This window comes from Haliotis asinina, chromosome 2 (genome assembly GCF_037392515.1).
Source record: "Haliotis asinina isolate JCU_RB_2024 chromosome 2, JCU_Hal_asi_v2, whole genome shotgun sequence".
Classification (NCBI taxonomy): Eukaryota; Metazoa; Mollusca; class Gastropoda; order Lepetellida; family Haliotidae; genus Haliotis; species Haliotis asinina.
In genome coordinates this window covers 30,417,562-30,438,505 of record NC_090281.1, presented here as the reverse complement: position 1 = coordinate 30,438,505, position 20,944 = coordinate 30,417,562, and the positions used below count along the sequence as shown (strand labels likewise).

The window sequence follows — 20,944 nt, the reverse complement described above, 5'->3', positions numbered from 1 at the left end:
TCCCATACAATGTTAACCTTGCAATACATACGGATCTTACTGAAATTAGCCACTATATCAATGTAACACATGTCAACCACCTATAATATGATATATGTTCATTAAAACCTAATGGAATCAGAACGGAATCACTACACGATAGGCTAAGGAGGAAGTAATCTGTAAAGAGAGCAATGGACACTGATACACTCATATCACAGCCGGTCCTGTACATATGTCACGATGGAGTGCTAATGTGGGGGGTTCCTGTTTCAGAACATAACACTTTACCAATGAGATCAAGTAGTGACGACGCGTAAGATATCCTACCACTGTGTAAAACATGACAGAGAATGCTACAGATGTGTACAAATGCGCTGGTGAAACATGTTTAGTTTGTGTGACTGTTGTTTAACGCCGCTCTCAGCAACATCCCAGCTGTGTGACGGTGGTCTGGAAACATTTCTGTCTGGACTTGAGAATGGAGTGACTTATACCATGAACAGTGATCCAGCGATCAAACAGCATGAGCACCGAACTGCGATGGGATACGATGGCATGTCAGCAAACACGTCCGCGAGCATGACAACCGCTCCTGTTATCCGCCTCTTATGACATCCATGGGTTGCTCAGATTAGTCTTGAGCGTGTTTTGAGCCATGTGTGCGAGTTGCATGTGTGAAATTGAAAGTTCACAACAGACGCTTGAAGATTACCTGGATGTTCAACCAAGGAGTGGTCCCTTCTCGTAAAAAACGCGAAAAGTGACAACACAATAATGATCGTTTGTGAAAGAGCTTATTTTGTCCGGGTGTCCAAAATTACGTGAAAAATTATCAGAGTTGGTCAGTTTCATGTGACTGTCCAAAAATTTGGTTTTATTGCCTTTAATAGATTTTGTGTTAGTGAGTAATTCATCAGTTTCAAGAGAAATCAAGTTCAAACCTTTCCAAAACGTACGCGTACCAATTCCGAGTATGAAGTTTTCAACCTGTACTGTGACTTATTTCAACTGTGCGGGTCAGTTAGTTATATATAAAGGACACTTCCTGCCATAGATTCTGTATTTTACAGACCACAGTCTTACACAGTCGTCTGCATGCATAAAGTATTTGGTCAAATGGTTCGTGGGGATTTTAGTATCAGTAAAAATCCATGGTCATGGTTGTGGGCTCGTTTGGGGGCAGTCGTAATTAAGGATTTAAAATAAAAGGCTATATACATTTCATCATGAAAATCATACGAGCAAATGGGCACAAATACATGCAAAGGCAAGTGACCATATCATCTCAGTGCTATATGTGTATAACATAAGGAATAATCAACAACCACATAAAGCTTGTCACTGATGTGTCAGTATTCTCAGTTTAACGCTTTTCTAATTTTGAAACCCTTAGAAATTTTATCATTGTAACATAGTCGTCATCATTCCACTGGCTACGTGTAACCAGTGTTTTGGTCATTTGGGACTGTTCTTGTCATACAATAAGTTACCCCTGTCTCGAAAACATAGTTTATGGTTCGGACTGAAACACGAACTAACAATTTGATACGGCCCAATCACGAGCCCTCTTCTTATTCATAATAAAAAATAATAACATTTATTACACAAGTGGCATGAAAACCTTACACCAACCATACAAATATAGTTGAAATGTCACACTAACTTAACCGTCTCCACTGAGCTATATCGTTTCCTTCCCAGCTCATTTCCTATTGATCATGACTTAAGTCCATTTCCATTTATAAATGTGTCATACAGTATAAAATGATGACAGTTTATCCTACAGACCTTCAGAAGCTGTGAGCTTAGGACGAAGAAAGGACGATGATCAGAACTCCGATGTGTAGGAGATGGATTGAAGCATGTGCAGTATGGACGAAACCTGGAAAACAGATTAGACATTATTCAGCGTCATACGAAGTGAGTCACTGAATTAAGCCTCGCTCACACATCATCCTTGTTTTTTCTTGTTGTGTCTTTTTTTTCCTCTTTAGGTTTATATGTACCATGTCACATTAACGCACTGCATTGCACTATATGCACGATTAAGTGGTTTTCAGGGAAAGGGAATCAGAACTGAGCGTGTTCCAGTCATTGTCAAGCCCATATTCTTCCATTGTAAGTTGTTTGATTACTTTAGGGGTACATAAGTCTTGATAACACTGTCAGTATACTTAAACTAATTTTATTGGAGAGTGGATATATGATATTTTAGTGTATGTCTAGATTTGTCTGAATTGCTGACAGCTTCAGGGATGATGTAAATCCAGCAAGGGTTCATGCAGGAAGCAAATGTTGCCATGGGTTCTGGTATGGTGACCCAAGTTCAGGTGTTACCTGCCTGTAGCCTGTTTGTACATTGTACTGTCATCTGTTGTCTTAATGTTTTAGTTTTGATAAGTATTAAAATCATATATGTGATAAAACTATTTTTTACTGTTCCTCGTTGAGAGGTTTTTCGAGTTCACCTTTAATTACTATGAATCTATAACCTGATATAGTCATAGTATGCCCAGTATGCTCAAAAATACTGCTTATGTGACTTGAAATTTTAACTTACTAACGCCGAAAACAACACGTGCGTTAAAAGTCAGTTTCTGTATAAAGTTGCATTTAAGTTCGTGTCGTGCACCACGCCTACGCAAAAGAGGATGGCGTATATTGCGATGCAACACATCGTTTCATTGTGACACATTACGTATTTGGCAACATTTGTCGAATTTATTTCATGAAAATAGGGACAACAGTGAAAAAGTGACAATTTACGACCGAATAACTCTTAGTTACTAATGCCCAGCTAACGATAAAGATATAATTTATTTCTTCATTTTTTCGACATTCTTTCGAAATGTATGGGCCGCTGAGGAGCAATTCTAAATAAGATCTATTTCCGGGTTTAGCCAGGTTGAATCCATGAGCATACCGGTTGGAACTGGTATCCGAAACAGCAGACTAACGAGATCTGGTGGTCAGGTTCGCTGACTTGGTTGACACATGCCATCGTATCGCATTTGCGTAGACGGGTACTCATGCTGTTGATCATCTGATCGTCTGGTCCAGACTTGATCATTTACATACCGCCGCCATATAGCTGGGATATTGCTGAGTGTGACGTAAACGACAATCAACCCACGAAACGAATGTGGTATTGACCGAGATACTTGATTCTATATGAAAGTGATACTGTAGCAAGCAAACTAGCAGAAAGTTAACAAATATACTCAATGCGTACTAATACATGAAACGTTTTACAGTGTGATAGTATATTTATTGCTACAATGTAGGGTTGTAATTGAACAGCAAATTACCAACAGATGTCATCTGTATAAATGCATTCACGAACAGCGAATCATTACTTGTCATTGTACTGTACGTCAGATTTCAGAGAACAAACATAATATAACATACCTCGGATCCAGTGATAGTGTCAAAAGACTAAACGTCAAACTATGACTACTGTTATTGTGTGCTGTTTCCGTACATAGTAAGCTCTTTCGTTTTAGCTTAGGGTAAATCGCGTGCCTTCCAGTGGTTACTTGAAGGGGAGGAGAGTGTGTGTGTGTGTGTGTGTGTGTGTGTGTGTGGGGGGGGGGGGGGGGGGGGGTTGTAGCGTAGTGGTTAAAACGTTCGCGCGTTACGCCGAAGACCCAGGTTCGATGCCCCACATGGGTACAATATGTGAAGCCCATGGAAAGATGTGTGAGACCAAACTCACTCACTGACTCGTTCTTTTTCACTTACCTTTGTGTTTCGCTACTTTCAGTTATATTGTTATTAGATTTGGACTTGGTCTGTGATCCACACTGGTCGTAAACAGTCACTGGGCAAACGTTTACGATTTTGCCCTTATTATTACTATTTCGGCCTGAACAATACAATGAAACGAACTCGCTACATATCGACAGAAACTGAAGGCTGACCACAATACTAGAAACCATGAAGACTTTCAGTACTTTGGCTAACTGCAAATCACAAATATTCTACGATTAGATTCTGACAGACTTTAACATAACCTGAATCTTTACACATAAGGTGTAATTATGGTGGTTTCATAATCAGTGAATAGTATCAGAATGGTGTCATTGACTTGCATCAGAAACGGCCATTGCGTTACCAGAAATTCCAACATGGCTAGGTAATCACCACAGGACATTGTTGTGTTGGTCACGAGCATGATTACTATTGGTACGGTTAATACACTGGGCAAAAGGCATACGGAATTCCCCTTGGAACAATCAAATATAACACAGACACTTCTACAATATTCAATAATATAGTGAGGAAACAATGACCAAGTTAAATTAATAACAATACATATTTCTAGTACAACGCAACTGATTCACAAATCTAAGGTAATGGATCACAAATATGAAATATAAACTCACGAGAGTGTTGCCATTTACAATGAAAGCTTGTTTACAAAGTCAGTGGTCAGGCAGACTGTGTGAAATGATGATGATGCACTGATGTAGACGAAGGCAGATAAACGAAGTAGGCCGACGACGAGGCATATGTGCACAATTCCATTATATTCTGAGTGAAGTCCCTGTGTTAGTCCATGTCGCTGAACACAACAACTAGCCTTTATATATAAGACACGCAGTCTAGAACACTCGAGAGAAATAAGACTGCAGCCATTCCTTTAGAACTTTCTTGAACAGGCGGTAAACAATGACATCTCATAAAGCAAGGGTTCAGTTTTTTGTGACAAGAATAATAGTGTTACGTTTCTTTTGCTGCTCAGTATATATCTAAATTACTTCGATTACAAGTAGATATTTACGGTTACGTTTTGGATGGGTACATATTTAACAACGTGTTCGTAATAAGGCGGCAGCTTTACCCGTGAAATAGTTCTGGTAATCGAGAAGACATTGTTCTGGATCCAGCGACAGAGGCGCAAGTAAACAGCGCCACCATCCTTATACCCATCTGTAAGTGAAGATATATATGTGCTATATTTACTCTATATTTACATTTTTGTTCATACGGTAATGCAGGGGATTCTGACTCCTGGAATGAGGTTATTGTTGGATCTACCCGTGGAAGAACTTGGAGTAGAGAACCTGCGAGAAGGAGGCATATTTGCAATATAATAGCATACTCAAAAGAAAGAAATTATACATGTTGTTTTGAAGCGTATTTACTCAGTCCATATAACTGGTCCACCATACAGTGTGACTAGCATGATCATTGGTAACGACTTGGAAACGGCGACCCATGGGAAAGGAGATGCCGAAATCTGACATGAGGAATGTTTTGATACTCTTGCTGAAGTGCTGTGTGCAGTTCTTGTAGTGTCTGAGGTAGCAGATTACGACGGCGCAAGCGTTGAACAAGAGTACTCCATAGATGTCCAATGGGGGACAAATCGGATGATCGCTCAAGGTAACACCTGACCGTTGTTATGCTGGAGGCAGTCCTGTCAAACACGTCCAACATGATGTCGAGCATTGCCATGCTCCCAAGACCAAACCGTTGACGTTGATAAAGGGAAAAAGTGACGTCGAACTGGTCTTCTGGCAAAAAATGTCTGGCCTCCCACAGTTTAAGTTATATTTGTCGGTCGCGCCATTTGGAACCACAACTGGTTATACGCTTTCCACTGGTAATCTGGTACCTTAAATACGTCGTGACAACGTATCGCAAAGGGAGCTGGGAACCAGCTTCAAGCTGTTATCATTGGAAATCTAAATAGCTCACATATCCACACAACTCTAGGCGTTGGCATTTTACCTAGGCGTTGGTATTTGTTAAAACTGTTTAATTTGCAGAGGGTGCTAGAGGTCTCGGATTAAGTCATTCAAACGTACAGGTAATACTTGGTTAGTTTCTACTCGGTCTCCGAACCATAATTCCCTTCTCTTTTTAGCAACTTAAAGGGAAGGCGCATTAAAGATGGTGTTAAAGATTAAATAGATTTCTACTAACTGCATCGGAATGAATGAGAAATGAATGCCTGAATCTGTGAATAATTTATACTTGGTCGGGTGGATGACATTTCAGGAAACCATGAAAACTTGGCATGGTCTGCATACACCAGGCTTCAACTACCTAGCAAACATCCGTCACATGAAGAGGTATATGAAGCGGATGGGACACAACGTAAGAAGTTTTATTTATAAACTATACCACTCGGATACTGCTGGGCTGGTTTCTAATGATCTCCTTATGCAGAAGATACGTAACGAGGTCAAATTTATCCTTTAAATCTAATAAACGTTGACAGAGGTAGCGGTGTCCACCCTCAGATCTATATTACTGCATATTTCACAAATGAATAGAACTGGTGATGGTCTGGTCTTACCTTCCAACAGATATCCGATCTTTCCAAACTGAACGTACTACACATCACTGGCACAAAAGGCAAAGGTTCAACAAGCGCATTTTGTGAAAACATTCTTCGTCGGCACGGCTACAAAACTGGCGTATATAGGTAAGAGTAACTCAGATCATGACAAATAAGTGTTTCACAAGAAACCGTTTAATGACTATCATAATTTTCACTGTTGCATCATTAGTGGTTGGCCATTACACGAACTGGGGGCAGCTTATACTTTGTCGTTTTGTTGGTTTTTTTTACCAATATATTAAATTTTAATTGACGACCTGGTGAACCGAAGAACTGATCTAGTCCGGCCATCTTTGCTATGATTTCAGTGGACAAATTTTGAGCATTTCATCAGTAATACTAATAACAGACTTCGTATCTACTACGTTACAAAGGCATACCGAATCTCTGGGGTTTTGTTTTTGATATTCGTGATACTGTTTTACTTTAAACATTAACCTTAAAGTTGATTTATATGTACGTGCACCATTGTATTGTAACCTTTTTGCCTGAAAGGGACTTTACACATTCTGCCAATGTGGGTGATCGAACCCGGACCTTCAGCATCAAACATTGAAGAGGTCTCCTTAAAGGGTGCTACGTATTTGTCTAAAACATCTTTGGTAGGTAAGCAGCTTGTCGAAAGAGGCTGATCCTTCAATTTCAACCTAGCAGTTCAGGCGTGGATCTACCTACAATAGTGTCAAGACGGCTGCACAGATGTTGGTAGTCAGGATCCAATGAAGGTATGCTGATGCCTATGGTGGTCAAGCATCAAATGGTTGAAAGAAATTAAGGCAGTCCTTACAAATACAAATCAATGAATGATCCCTTCTATATTAGGATGGATTATCGCATTATGTCAAAAGAGTGGAAGCCTGTGAGGTGAGATACGTGAGGTAAGAAACATGCTGCGGTCTTGAAACACTATTTTTATCTTCTCTCATTCACAGTTCTCCTCATCTGATCAGCATCACTGAGAGGTTCCTGTGTGACGGAAAACCTATCGAGACGAACCTGTTCAAGGACCACTTCTGGGACATCTACAACAAACTCTTCAGATTAAGGGTACATATAATCTATAAACAGAGAACGTTTGTTACCAGCAACTGGGATTTTGACACGGGGGCAAGAACTTACGTATACCAAGACTATCTTTCTGTAATAGTTTAACAAATGTCCTGCTCTTCGCAGACCTGGACTCCCCTTGCATCTGGTTCAAATTAAACGACCTTTACGGAATTGATGTTGATTTTGTTGTGAACTGCAACCAATTGTTTCGTTTACACTCTATATACTCGTGTTCATTATTACTTTTGACGGAATGATACCGCGTTAATTGTAGGCAACCCATGATGATCTGAAAATAATCCACGAGAATATCACAAAAGCCAGTGCATTTTTTACAGGACTCAGAAGACGATATGCCACATGCATTTGCATTTCTGACTCTGCTGGCTTTCGATCTCTTCCTTGCACAAGGAGTTGATGCTCTGATTCTTGAAGTTGGAATAGGAGGTCAATATGACTGCACCAACATTGTTGAAAGACCAGCTGTGTGCGGAATTACCTCGCTGCATGTGGACCATGTCGAATACCTGGGAAACACTTTAGAATCCGTGGCGTGGCACAAGGGAGGTGTGTTTAAAGTAAGTTTCTGAATTGAAAAGATTAAATTCATTCGTGGGATTTGAATAATCAATGACCAATTGTAAAATATATTTGAATGAATGTCTCAAATCAGAATGACTTTTGTTTCACCACTGTCTGGAAAAATACTGTTGTTGCGTTTGATGAGGCAAATCACTGCAGCTAGTTAATTTTAATTTTGTTGCCTGAGGGTGGCGTAGTCTAGTGGCACATGCGTTCGCTCGTCACGCAGAATGTCCTTGTTCTATTCTCATGTGAGGCTAATTCCTGGTCAAGAAGTATTGCTAAGAGTGCATAAAGCGAACCAAATATACTCTCTCATTTTGTCGACTCACAACTATCGATTCCAATGTCATGCTTTTCAAAAGCATTGTCTCATGAGCTTTTGTTCAAACCATTAAACTGGTTATTGTAAGTGATTGTCAAGGCTATGATTAAGTATATTTCAGCCAGGAGCACCTGCAGTGACAGTTCTTCAAGACCCATTTGTGATGAAAGTCCTAGAAAACAGAGCTGAAGAAATAGGGGTAATACATGCAAAATGTTAAACATTTTGAGTGGATGAAGAGTGAAAAAGTATTTTTCCCCAATTTGCGAATGATGGTGGGGTAGCCTAGTGGCAAAATTGTTCGCTTGTCACGGCAAGACCCGGTATGCCTTCCCAACACGTGTACAATGTGGAAAGCTCATTTCTGGTGTGTCCCCGTCGTAATATCGCTGTTGGATGTATTTGCCAAAAGCGTTGTACGCCTCAGACTTAGACTGGATCAACAGTACAGGTAATATATGCTCAATAGTTCGGTAATGATATTTAAGATTATTTCTCCTTCATCCGATGGTAACGTTGATAGTGTGTATTTCATAAGAAAATGGTGTCCATTTTTGGCATGGCGTCATATACGGTGATCGAAGTCTCTGTAAATTCGGACAAGACCAAGCAACACACACATTCACATGGTGAAGGAAATAATCAATCGTTAGACCACTATCACCTCCACTAAAATCCACCCAGAACGGAAGACATATAGTGAAAGTGGTTTCCTGTAAATGAGCTTTTTGTGTTTAGTGTTTAGGTTATAAAGTCATTGCCACGTTTACCATACATGTCATAATGTTCAACATTTTCATACAGTGTTAATTACCACCAGTAACCGTCAGATATACCTAATTTCGCAGGTGAACTTAAAAGTAAGGAGACATGTAAGACCGCGTCAACTGCTTCATATTTAGATCTATGCCTAAACATTCAAAGGGACAAAAAGACAATGTTGCATGACAAAATTGACAACTTTCCAAGATTCCACTTCCTTTTCATTCCGACCAATACTCCAGTAGCTCATACACAGTACACGTGATACACAACACACGTGATACACAATGCACATGATACACAATACACGTGAATCTGAATCGTAATTCTACTCTGCTTTCAGTATAGCTTCCGTACGAAGTTTGAAAGGCTTTTGTCGCCCCTATATGCATCATATCACCCGTTTCGTTTCATAAACTAGACTACATTATATGAAGCTCCGCCACTAGCTGCCTATGATGGTGGACTTGAACCAATCAGATTGGGGATTCCTGGTCACGTGCAGCAGGTCAACGCCTCCCTGGCACTACAGATGTGTAACATATGGCTGGAGGCTCAAAGGAACGGTAATATGATGTACAAGAATGTGCTGGAACGTACTCCGTCGAGCTGCTATGAAGAAATGGGCCATTTAATACTCGAATGTTATTATGATTGAGACTTTTGTTGCCGCTTAAAGACAAACATTATTAATTCAATGGGGAGATAATCAATATTGACTTTAAGCATGAAACTGATTTTGAAAGACGTTAGTCTTTTCCACTTTGTGCGCTACGTCCTACAGCCATATTTAAGTAAGGTGATGTTTGCAGTGACGAAATATGTTTACTCGCATATGTGTTGTGGAAAGTATACCCACAGACAATGCTTTCAGGAACATACAAAACAACCTTCATGGTATATTTTACATTATTGTGAACCCGGTTTCAGACGTTGGTAGATATTTTCAGAGCTATTTCGATGCATTAACTGTATCATATTTGTTTTGATATTCCTGGGTTTGGAATTAATGTTGGTGTGTGGTTCATACACAGGGTTTCGCAGGACAGCAGTGGATGAAACATCGACCATTAAGAGCCAAAGTGCAAAGGCACAGGGATTCACCTTGACTGACGGCATGAAGAATGATAAGAATATTTACTGTTTTTGTTTCGTTCTCTCATGAATGTTAGTAAATTGTATATACAGAAACTTACATGCAAGGAGATACGAACAAACCAGAAAAATATGACGTCCATATTTGATGTATTGACGTACATGAGAGGTTAGAGCATTCAATCGTCACGCCGAAGACCACGTTTCGATTTTCCATGTGATTACAGTGTGTGGAAGCTGCCGTGATATTGCTGGAATGTTGCCACGAAACATACATGGATACAAAATCATGTTGCGGTAGATTCTCTGAATACTAGACTGTGTAACTAATGGTTAATAACTCAGTCCACCTCAATTAATCACTACTTACAAAAAAGAGAACTGCATACAACAATTCAACAATTGAACGCAATGAATGGAAACCTATCCTAATATCGACCAATAAAGAAACATTTCTCGGCCAGTAGTATAAATTCATTGCATTTGTTAAAACATATTTTCTGTAGGATATCTATTCACTTGCAAAATGTGAGTATGATAGTATGCGAAAATATTTAAACAGATACTGTTTTTGAAGGCATACAGTCATTTTAGTATGACATTTTTAATACATGAGCCATTTTGTTTTCTTATCAAGTTTGGCCCAAACAAGTCTTCCTGGACGGGCCCATGTAATCTCCCGGCCCGGAGTGACCTACTACATGGACACGGCCCACACTGACCTCAGCATCCAGGTATTCATGCAGCCAACTCTCTGTCCGTCATAAACACACGTTAAGATACGGGTATATTTTCCAAATGTAAAAACTAACTACTCACTGAAACTTGATATACAAGAATTTCCTTCCTCAACCGTGATTCTTCTTGAACACCACCCTCAGTTATATTCTAACTTAAGTCGGAAAAAGATCAGTCTGGACCAAATAATCTGGCGTCTGACATCATGAGCATTGACGTGCACAAATGAGATATGATATGAATCAACAAAGTCATCGAAAAGGGCCACCCGATCCCTTTACTCACCTTTTTTGCATAGGTTGCTGAAAATCAGTTCTAACTTACGTTATTTCCATTCCTTCATGACAGCATTTGGCTGAGTGGTTCAACCGAAAGGCTGACGAAGAACTGTTAACACTGAAGTAAGTTACATGTACCTGTACTGTTTATTTGTAGTGTCTTTTTGAAGAAATTAGTACAGTGTCGATAATTGTCATCATGACGTAATGTGACATAGTCATATTCAAAAGGATTTTATAACACTATATAAAAATAAAGGCACAATGCCAGACTTTTCGACAAAGTTTTGATCTATACTATATGTACTGGAGCACATACACTGACTATAGCTTCCTAGTGGTGCACCCAAAAGACTTATTATCCCTTACGACTTTCCTGAAATCTTTAATCGAGACTTCGGGGCGAATAGCTTCAAAACGGAGAATACTTAGCATCTATGGAATGTAATAGATTGCTCCGTACATCGAACACTGTCGCTGAAATGAAAACTGAAGGGTGAGTTATAGGGTACTCGTAAAGAAGGTTCCAGGAACTCTATGGGGATCACTGGAAATATTTTTGGTCTGTAGAGGAAGCGACAGTCGTTTTAATGCTACGTTAATGTATTCGAAATTTCAAAGCTTATATTGTAAACTTCATGCGTAATCGTTATTCAGTACATTATAGTTAAAATGCTAGCTTCCCCTGAAAGCTGGTAGCTATTGTCATTGACAGATATGTAATATTGACTTTTTGAGAAATGTGGTGTCATAGTGTGTCTTACATACGTTATCCTCACTCGATATAGTGTTTGTGGGAGTGTTCCGCCTCCGCCCACCATGTTTCAAGTTCAAATTCACAACTCATTCAATACTTTTTGGCTATTCAGGTCCATTTGTAGAATGTGTAATGAAATACATAACGTATTTCTGTTTGTTATTCGAAACGGAAATATATGAAAGGGCAGAGAATTTATGTCTTATTTTTAATGTTGATATCTTTTGGTGTTATAAGTGCATTTGTTTTCATGGTACATTCATATATGGGCGGAGATTTTCAATAAATATTTACAAAAATTAATGCAAAACCCGTTAATGATCACAGAGGACGTGTTGCACGACTCTTGATTTACTATGGATCGGAAGGAAGGGATCAATGCAAGCATTTATCAATATTGCAGGTAAGTGAATGCTTTTTAGTCACAGAATTCCAAACGGCCGTACACTGTCCAGGTGGGATATACATCTTTGCGAGGGAGAATATATCATTTCTACCCCGCCCCGTGGAAAAAGCATGCACGGCAGTCTGTGAACCCTGAAGCAGTAGTTCGAATCGACTAGTCAATACCATGTTGGTAACATATTTGATTGAGTTTCAATTTGTTTTATTTTTTATTTACATAATGGGGAATTTAAATATTCTGAAATCAATAGTAGGTCTTGCATTAGGATTCGGGGTATATGGGGTTTTATGCGTCCCTCGTTAGAATTTATCTAACAGGGGACGGATAAAAGCCCGTATACAGCTCATCACAAGACCACAACAACTTAAATTTGTAAAATATAAATAAACTTAAAATCAGTATATAAAAAGGAGAAAAGACAGCACAATCAACCAGAACAACACTGATATAAACTAGCTTGTAATTCTGAAACAATATAATTATCAGTCTTATCACCATACGGATAACCATGAGAATATCACTTCAGCCTTTGGGATATTGTTATTTAAAAACAACTTTATCCAAACTTTTGTAATAATTCTATTACTTTTACAAAAAGTTCATAAATGACAGAAATGTCTCCATAAAGCCATCTGCAGTTCAGAAATAGTCAGTCTTTACGAACTAAGTCAATTTCAATTTCTAAGCAGTGTTAAAACTGACATACTTACTGACATTGTATTTTCTTGTTTTCCAGAAAAGACTCCGACTGGATGCTGTTATCTTTTCGGCCTACGCCAGTCCCACTGAAGACTGCTCTATAGGTACTATTCATCTTACAAACAGACACATTATTCGCATTTTACATCGCACAAACTTTCAAACTGCCTGTTTGTGGTGGCTGAATGTGATGACTTTTGGATTTTTTTGATACCCTGATTCCCCATCCCTGTTCCCCCAACATGCGCTATGAAGTTGTATGCTTCATTAATCACCCAGGTACTTCTTGCGCCTCACCAACCTCTAAAGCATTTACGTCTATGTCGAATCTAGATCACTAACCTCCAGAAGATGGAGGGACATGGTGGGCGAGCTGGCTAAGGCGCCACTCTAGTCATCCAGCGAGGTTTCGGTTTCGGGATCGAGCCCATCTGTGACCGGGTGTAACAACCTTGGAGTCAACTTTGTGTGAGGACTCTTTCAGTGTTGTCACAACCCCTAGTGTACAGTACACAGCCCTGTGCACCTAAATGAACCCACGAATCTGTTGGTATATGACCAGATGGTGGCCACATGAACACGTGCATACACCTAGTTGCGGGTACAGCAACGTGCAGTAAACTTGGACAAAGTGCTGTGACTATGTGTCCCAGTCCACCCAGCTGTCAATTTGGAACCTCGTTAGGATGAGAGAGCTACAATAAACTCGGTGAGCCTGGTGGCAGTAAGAGTTGTATACTCCCCATGCAAGTTGAGATTGAAATACGATGTGCTGTTGAGATTGGCATCCAGTGATCGAGGGAAAAATACCAGCGCCTTGAGCATGCACTAGTGCGTGGATATGTGCGCTATATAAATATCCTATCTATCTATCTATCTATCTATCTATCTATCTATCTATCTATCTAAGATCCGGATTGGAATTGGTCTTCAGTAACGCATGCTTGCTGTAAGAGGTAACTAACGGGATCGGGTGGTCAGGCTTGGTGCGTGGTTATCCCAGGTGTGAAGATCGATGTTCGTGATATTGATTAGTGGATTGTCTGGCCCAGACTCGATTATTTACAAGCCGCCGTCAAATATCTGGTATATTTCCAACACCGACGTAAGACTAAACTAAGTTACTCGAGATCAAAATATTTAAAACACAATATCTTTCATCTAAAGCAGTGTGCGACATATATTTACCGAATTTTGCTAACTAGCTATGCCTGACTAGCCCACAAAAGAGTTCACTAGCCCAAATGTTGAATGTAGAAACTAAGCAAAGGATTTAAACATACCATAATTTATCAGACAAACATTTTGAAATTCAATGATTTAAAAGTGACTTATCAAGTCCGAGAGAGATATATATTTTAAAGAATTGTCCCCTGAAACTGCACTAACGCATCGGGCTAGTGACTGTGGAGCTTTACTGGTCGGAATGGATTTTTACTAGCCACGGTCCAGCGGGCCAATAGCTACTTCAGACACTGATCTGAAGTGAGTACCCATAGTAAAGACATACATCTTAACAGTACATTCATTTGTATAAAACAGAAGTGGCCTAAATAAGGACTGGCACAAGCTTTGAAGTGATAACAAAAAACATTTGAGAAAAAGTTTCGCGTCACTGGCAAAATACCAAAACGGTGTATAGATATTTAAACACACATGGTTCCTAGAAAACACCACAAAACTGAAACATATATACTTGAGTTTTGTTGCGTTGGACAGGACATTGCTCTTCAAGGCTCCATGTGGTTTCGTCACTATTTGTAAGGCATTTTACATGATAATTGTTATCTTACCAGGTGGAACAGAAAGGTGTTCAGTTTTTTAGAAAAAGAGAGCAAAGGTAGCAAACCGATTTACAAGGTGTTGGATTATATGAACCGTACACCCTCTGCTCTCCGCAGATTGAAAATCCGCGGATTGAAAAAGAACATTGTCCTAAAAATTGTGAGAAATAAACCAACAACCAATAAGCAAAACCTTGCACAAAAAGGTAGACATCCAATGTTTGACATTCTTTTGACATCAGAGTCATCAGAGTCATCAGAGATGTTATTCGCCGGCTATTTGCTAGAAATGAACACCTGTCCAGAAGAAAGTTAAAACCAATCCTTGCAGGGGATCACGACATTAATTTTTCTAGGTTTATGCTAAGCAAACTACTGCTCAAATGTGGATGCAAGTACAAGAAGGAAGGAAAGCAGAAACTTGTAATATGTGAGAGTTCTGATATTGTGCAGATAAGGTGCAACTATCTGAGAGACATTAAGCACGCAAGAGAGGATGGGTTCGAAACTATATATCTGGATGAGACCTGGGTCATTGTAAACCATACTGCTGCCAGACAGTGGCTAGCCACTGATCCCAGTAATGGTAAGAAAATACCAACAGGCAGAGGTGAACGTTTAATCGTTCTTCATGCTGGTTCCCACCGTGGATTCCCACCTGAGTGTGATCTGGTATTGAGATCAAAGAGCACAGATTGTAGGGACTATCATACAGAAATGAACTCAACGGTGTTCACACAGTATGTTGAGGAACAATTGTTACCAGCTCTACCTCACAAAAGTCTTTATGGCATGGACAATGCTCCGTATCAAAACGTTCGAGATCCAAACTTCAAATACAAAGACGTCAGATATGCAGCAATGGCTAACAAATAACAATATACAGTTTTCAACTAAGGCCTCTAAACCACAGTTCTACTCTTTGATTAACACTAACAAACCTCCACCCACATATATACACGGCGTCTTGAGATTACCACCGTGCCACTGTGATCTCAACCCAATCTCAACTTATCTGGGGAGACCTTAAAATCAATTATTCAAGTTGAATGATATTAAGCACATTGTCAACACTGCTATATATGACATTGACACTGCACGTTGGATGTGTTGAACATGTCAAGAAGGTGGAGAAAGAGTACTGGCTCAAATATGGCTTGAAGGAGTTATCATTCGTCTGGACATCGGTGACTCCTCTTTGGAAGAATTGGATAAACTTGATGAAGTTTAATTCTGTTATTATATTTACAGATAATGATAGTATCCAGTCAGATATGCTCACAGAAATATACATTCTTTTACCAATGACAGCGCTGACTAATTCCAACGGCCTATAGTGTAACCATTCTCTTCCCACAGAGGTTACTTGTCATATCTTATATACTTGAACCTCTGTTCTAATACGGCTCTGTCATGGCGCGAGTGTTCAAGTTTCGTGATTGGTTGCCATCTGATTTAGTTGTGCAATCAGCGACGTTCTTTCAAAAGTAATCATTCGTAAGGCCTCGGTAATTTCCTTATGCATCGGGAAAACTAGAACCTCTTCCGAAAACACGAGGCGCAAATGCTTCTTCCAGACAGAGCACATCCATGAAATGGCGATTCAATGGCGTCTCCATCGCTCTCGTTGACAACAGACAAGCTAGCTATTAAACTTGTGTGCCACATCAACACAATTCGCCAACTTGCTTAGGTTAGTCGAGCTGGATGTAAGTCGATGTATCACGCATTCTGAGTGGATAGAAAGAAGAGACATACTTCGAGTTGCGATTATTTGCCCCTAGAGGATTTGATGAGAACCAGCAAATATGGCTGTTTTAGAACAGAGATACGTGGGAAGATATGACAAGTAACCACTGTGGGAAGACAATGAAGTGTAAGAATGAAACACTCAGTTCACATAGAATTATCAGGAAAATATAGATATTAATTATCTATATGCTTAAAGCTACTAGAAATGCATTACTTCATTTGGAATGCGAACGACATCAAAACATAACACTTTTGTATTCGTTATATATTTTCTTCAATGAGTGTGCATAATTGTGTCCGAGGAAACGGGGCTTCAAAAGTTGTTGAGTTCTAACCATAGGGTGTCCGATTGATGATGTAGTGTAAATATACTATCTGTGTGCTTTAGGTGCATTGCCACTTAGGTACTGCATAAACTAGTGACATTAAACATTACAAATTTAAAGATTTTAACCTAAAGGATAATTCTCACTTATGGGTTTTGTGGTTCATGTAGAACAACTCAGAGAAACAACCTCCGTATGATGGTTAACAGTTGGCACCGACCTTACCCTATTCACGACCTGTTACACCTTTGCATACCTGTCACTTGCAGAGCTGACCTACACTGACAAACGTTGACCTTTCTCACCCAACACTGCCGCTGTTACAGGTCATTGGCTCCCCTCCTCTGCAAGCTGTCTGCTCTCTGCTGTTTATTTTGTTGACAGTTAGGTAGACACATTCGTTCATACAAATGCATAAAATAGGCGATTTACAATGTGATTAGGTTGTCTGGCAAAACATCCACTTGCAAAGTTTGAGATCGATTGGATCATTGGATGAAGAGTTATTTACAACAAAAACCCGAGTTCACACGAATTTCATTCCAAACTTATGGTCGGGATTGGGTACTCGGTTGTCAGCGAATTTTAAGAAATCATGGTGTCAATCACTGGAGCCTGTGCTCCATTCTATTTACAGATAACAACTCGGTGTCACTGCATTGTGTCATTTCAGATTACATCTATAATAATGTCTCCAAAGAAGAGCAGTTTCAGAGCGTTCTATCTCTCAAGAAATTCTGGGACGGCTCCAATTCTTCCACAAAAGACAACATGCCAACAGAAGGTAAACAGGCTGGTCATTCATGTGCGTCATTTACAGCAAGAAGTTTCCCAGAGGCTCTCATAGCAGCAACAGGTGGGCGTGACCTCAGCATACGTGGCATACGTGATTATATCTCTCAGCAACAATCTGGCAAATATCGCATGACGTCTTCCGGCGATCACTACAGAGATGAGAGTGCCACGTGGGTATCAACGAAAGATGGTGTGTGTCTTGATTATCCAAAATTACCAGAACATGTTAATGATGCTGATCATGTTCAGATTTTGCTTGCTGGGGGTTTCAAGATAATTGGACATGGTCTGTGGTATCTTCAAGCCGATCTGTTCTGAACGAAAAAGAACATTGTGTGATAGAATCTCCGCCTGTCACTGTAAATAATTAACTTGTGACGTCTTAGATTACCACGTTCTGTTTACCTAAGAGAATAAGGAACAATGCTGAAACACCTTGACAATACATTCCCTATATGTTATGGGCTTAAACCTGTATCCAGGTGGTCATATCTTTAATGTAATACAAACTTGTTTTTCTCGCCATTTTTTGTTACGTGTCCTGCTTTGGAAAAAAATGCAAACATTTTGGGATTCCTGTTAAAAGTGGGTCAGCGGTAACGCATGCGTCGCGTTCCACGATGAAGATAGAGTTTGGGGGACGAGTTCATTGAGTTCTGGCGTCCCATCGGCAATGTGTCAGCCGTATCATGACTAAAACTAGCTCTAAATTCAAAATAAGAATATGTCATTTTTAAAACTCTGTCCACGAAAATACAGTACAATTACTAGATTTGTTCAAACTAGAACAATGACAAATAGACGATAAGCGATAAAAAGTGGCAAGTGGTCACCAGCAGCGGAAATTAGGTACCATTCCACTAGGAGCCGAAGAGACAGCAAATGATATTGACTATGTATCTAAATGCTATGAACATTTCACGAATTAATACAATGGTACCTATGGAAATTCTGTGATTGAAGTGGCTTACATATCCTCTCAAGGGGACAGTAATTTCACAGTACTTCGATCCCTGTCAAGGGTACCCCCATTAGAGATCACAGTAGATGTTCACGAGTTACCTGTCTATAAAATATCGCTATGTACATCAAAACGTATTATTCAAATCAGTTTCTTTTCAACAAAGAAAACAATAACTGATGATGTTTAACAGATCATTCATAGTGATTTGAAATAGCTATCTCTTGAGATGTACAAATTATTACAGTTGTAGTTGTGCACGATGGCATTGCCCAGCTCGCTGCTGTATAAAAAAGAACATATAACCATTGATTTTCCCCATTTACTCATTCTGACCTGATATTATTTAATTTTCGGACATTCACTTCAAGCCAACTTCGTGTGTCACTCATTGTTTACTAACCACTACGAATGGATAGTGTGGACAGTGAAGTGAGTGAGGTACAAAGTGAATTGGTTAATATTTCACATCACATCCGCAGTATTTCATCCATTCGATGATGAGAACAATCTACCAATTAAACCGCAAGAAATATATACCATATAAACCTGTCGTCGAAGGACAGTAAAATACAAGAATATCAAAGATTTGGCTTAAAAGTTGTATGTTGTGATACAATTTATTACTGATCGCCGGAAGATCGTTATACCAAGGTGAGATTGAAAGTTATGAGAAGTATCGACAATAAAACCTAAAACAAAACAAAGTGTTTTATAACCAGTAAAACATGCATACAGTATCGAAGTAAAACAGTAAATGAACAGCGGTGGATATTAAATTATAATATCCAAAACCGGTACCTTAATTCTGTGCATTGATTGATCTAAACTTCAACGCATTGTTCGAAGATAATAAAGTTTGTGATAAGTAACGTTTTAAAAAATTACTTTTTTAGTATTGGAAGATTATAAATACCGTAACATTTGATATGCAGTCAATATAGCAATTTGATGTTTTCAAGTTTGCATTTAACGTTGCATGGTGAGTGAGTTAATATTTAACGTCACATCAGCAATATCTCAGCCATATCTTGACGAGAACATTTACCATTTAAATGGAATGTATGCATATGTTAAAATCTGTCGACAAAGATATACATGTAAAACATTTTAGCTAGAAGGGACGGCACAATATAAAAAAGACTATAGACCGCCATCATCTGAAGGTAGATCGCCACACTAGGGACCATGGGGACTTACAGTGCCTTTGCTACCTGCATGGACCCCAGTTGTATTTACACCATCCCTTCAGTCGCTGACGATTGTAAGAACCTTTAGCGAAAATTAAAATAACAAAAATATTACGTTTAAAAATCCTGGTAAGTTTAAATTTACCTTGAATGTTTCAGAACGTACCACCTAACGTTACAGGGAATATCGATGACTAATCTCCATGATAGGATCTTGGTGAGAATTAGTCGATATTAACCAATACGTATCGTAGGCGATTAAAGGGGTCGGGTGGTCAGGCTACGTTTCCAATTTCGTAGTTCGATGGTCATGATGTTGATCACTAGGTTATCTTCTTTAGACTCGATTATTTACTGGCCGGAAGATGGAATATCGCTGTGTGTGGTGTTAAACGACAGCAGCACCTAAACTGACCACGTAAATGTCCATTACAATCAGTGATGTGATCTACCTCTAGTTGCCCGTGTCTTACAGCCTTTCTTTTATGTTATGAAAAGGAATTCTTCATTTTTGCTTTTTAACCATCCTCCATAATCCACAGGGAACACCTTCCGAAAAATCCCACTACAAGTGGAGATCTATCGAAAGGTATGCCGTGGCGGTTATCTGGGATGTGTTTAATTTGGTTTTTAATTTGATGAACTTGTGTAAGTAAAATGCTTGGTCTCATTGCAACATTGTGCAAAATGGAGTTAACAATTCTGTGATAAAATTATACAAACATGAATTGCGCAACCAATGTCACTCATAAGGGATAAAACCATTTCTGTTATTGAGACGTGCATATATTCTTCGAGGGGACATTCTCAGACAGCCATACAGCGCGCAACTGTAAGTTCTAGACCATGCTTCAGCCTGCTAATAGTGGAGTGCGGGAGTATGACGTTACTCCTCTTTTAGCACTATTCCAGCAATCTCACTGCGGGGTCTAATACTGAAGATTTATTGGAGCATATACTCTTGTGATTAGCACGGATGTTTTTACCTTGACTTATAGTTTGAGTAAACTTGTGTATGACTATACAACTTGATCTCGTTGCAACATTGTTGAATAAATACCTATGTACATTCTCAAACGGCATGGTCTTATGTAGAGTTCCTTTTTGGAT

The 20,944-nt window shown here is 39.3% G+C and overlaps 1 protein-coding gene across 1 annotated transcript; it reads left to right on the top strand.

Annotated features, from left to right (window-relative positions):
- Positions 1 to 1,806: 1,806 nt before the first annotated feature.
- LOC137273572 (folylpolyglutamate synthase, mitochondrial-like) lies at positions 1,807 to 18,208 on the top strand. Its single transcript, XM_067806322.1, has 13 exons — positions 1,807 to 1,902; positions 5,989 to 6,087; positions 6,300 to 6,418; positions 7,267 to 7,381; positions 7,723 to 7,962; positions 8,413 to 8,490; positions 9,475 to 9,619; positions 10,088 to 10,180; positions 10,785 to 10,882; positions 11,235 to 11,287; positions 12,249 to 12,324; positions 13,064 to 13,130; positions 17,562 to 18,208. Exons 1-13 carry the CDS (start codon positions 1,807 to 1,809, stop codon positions 17,999 to 18,001), a joined length of 1,719 nt encoding a protein of 572 aa, XP_067662423.1. The 3' UTR covers positions 18,002 to 18,208.
- The last annotated feature ends 2,736 nt before the right edge of the window (positions 18,209 to 20,944 follow it).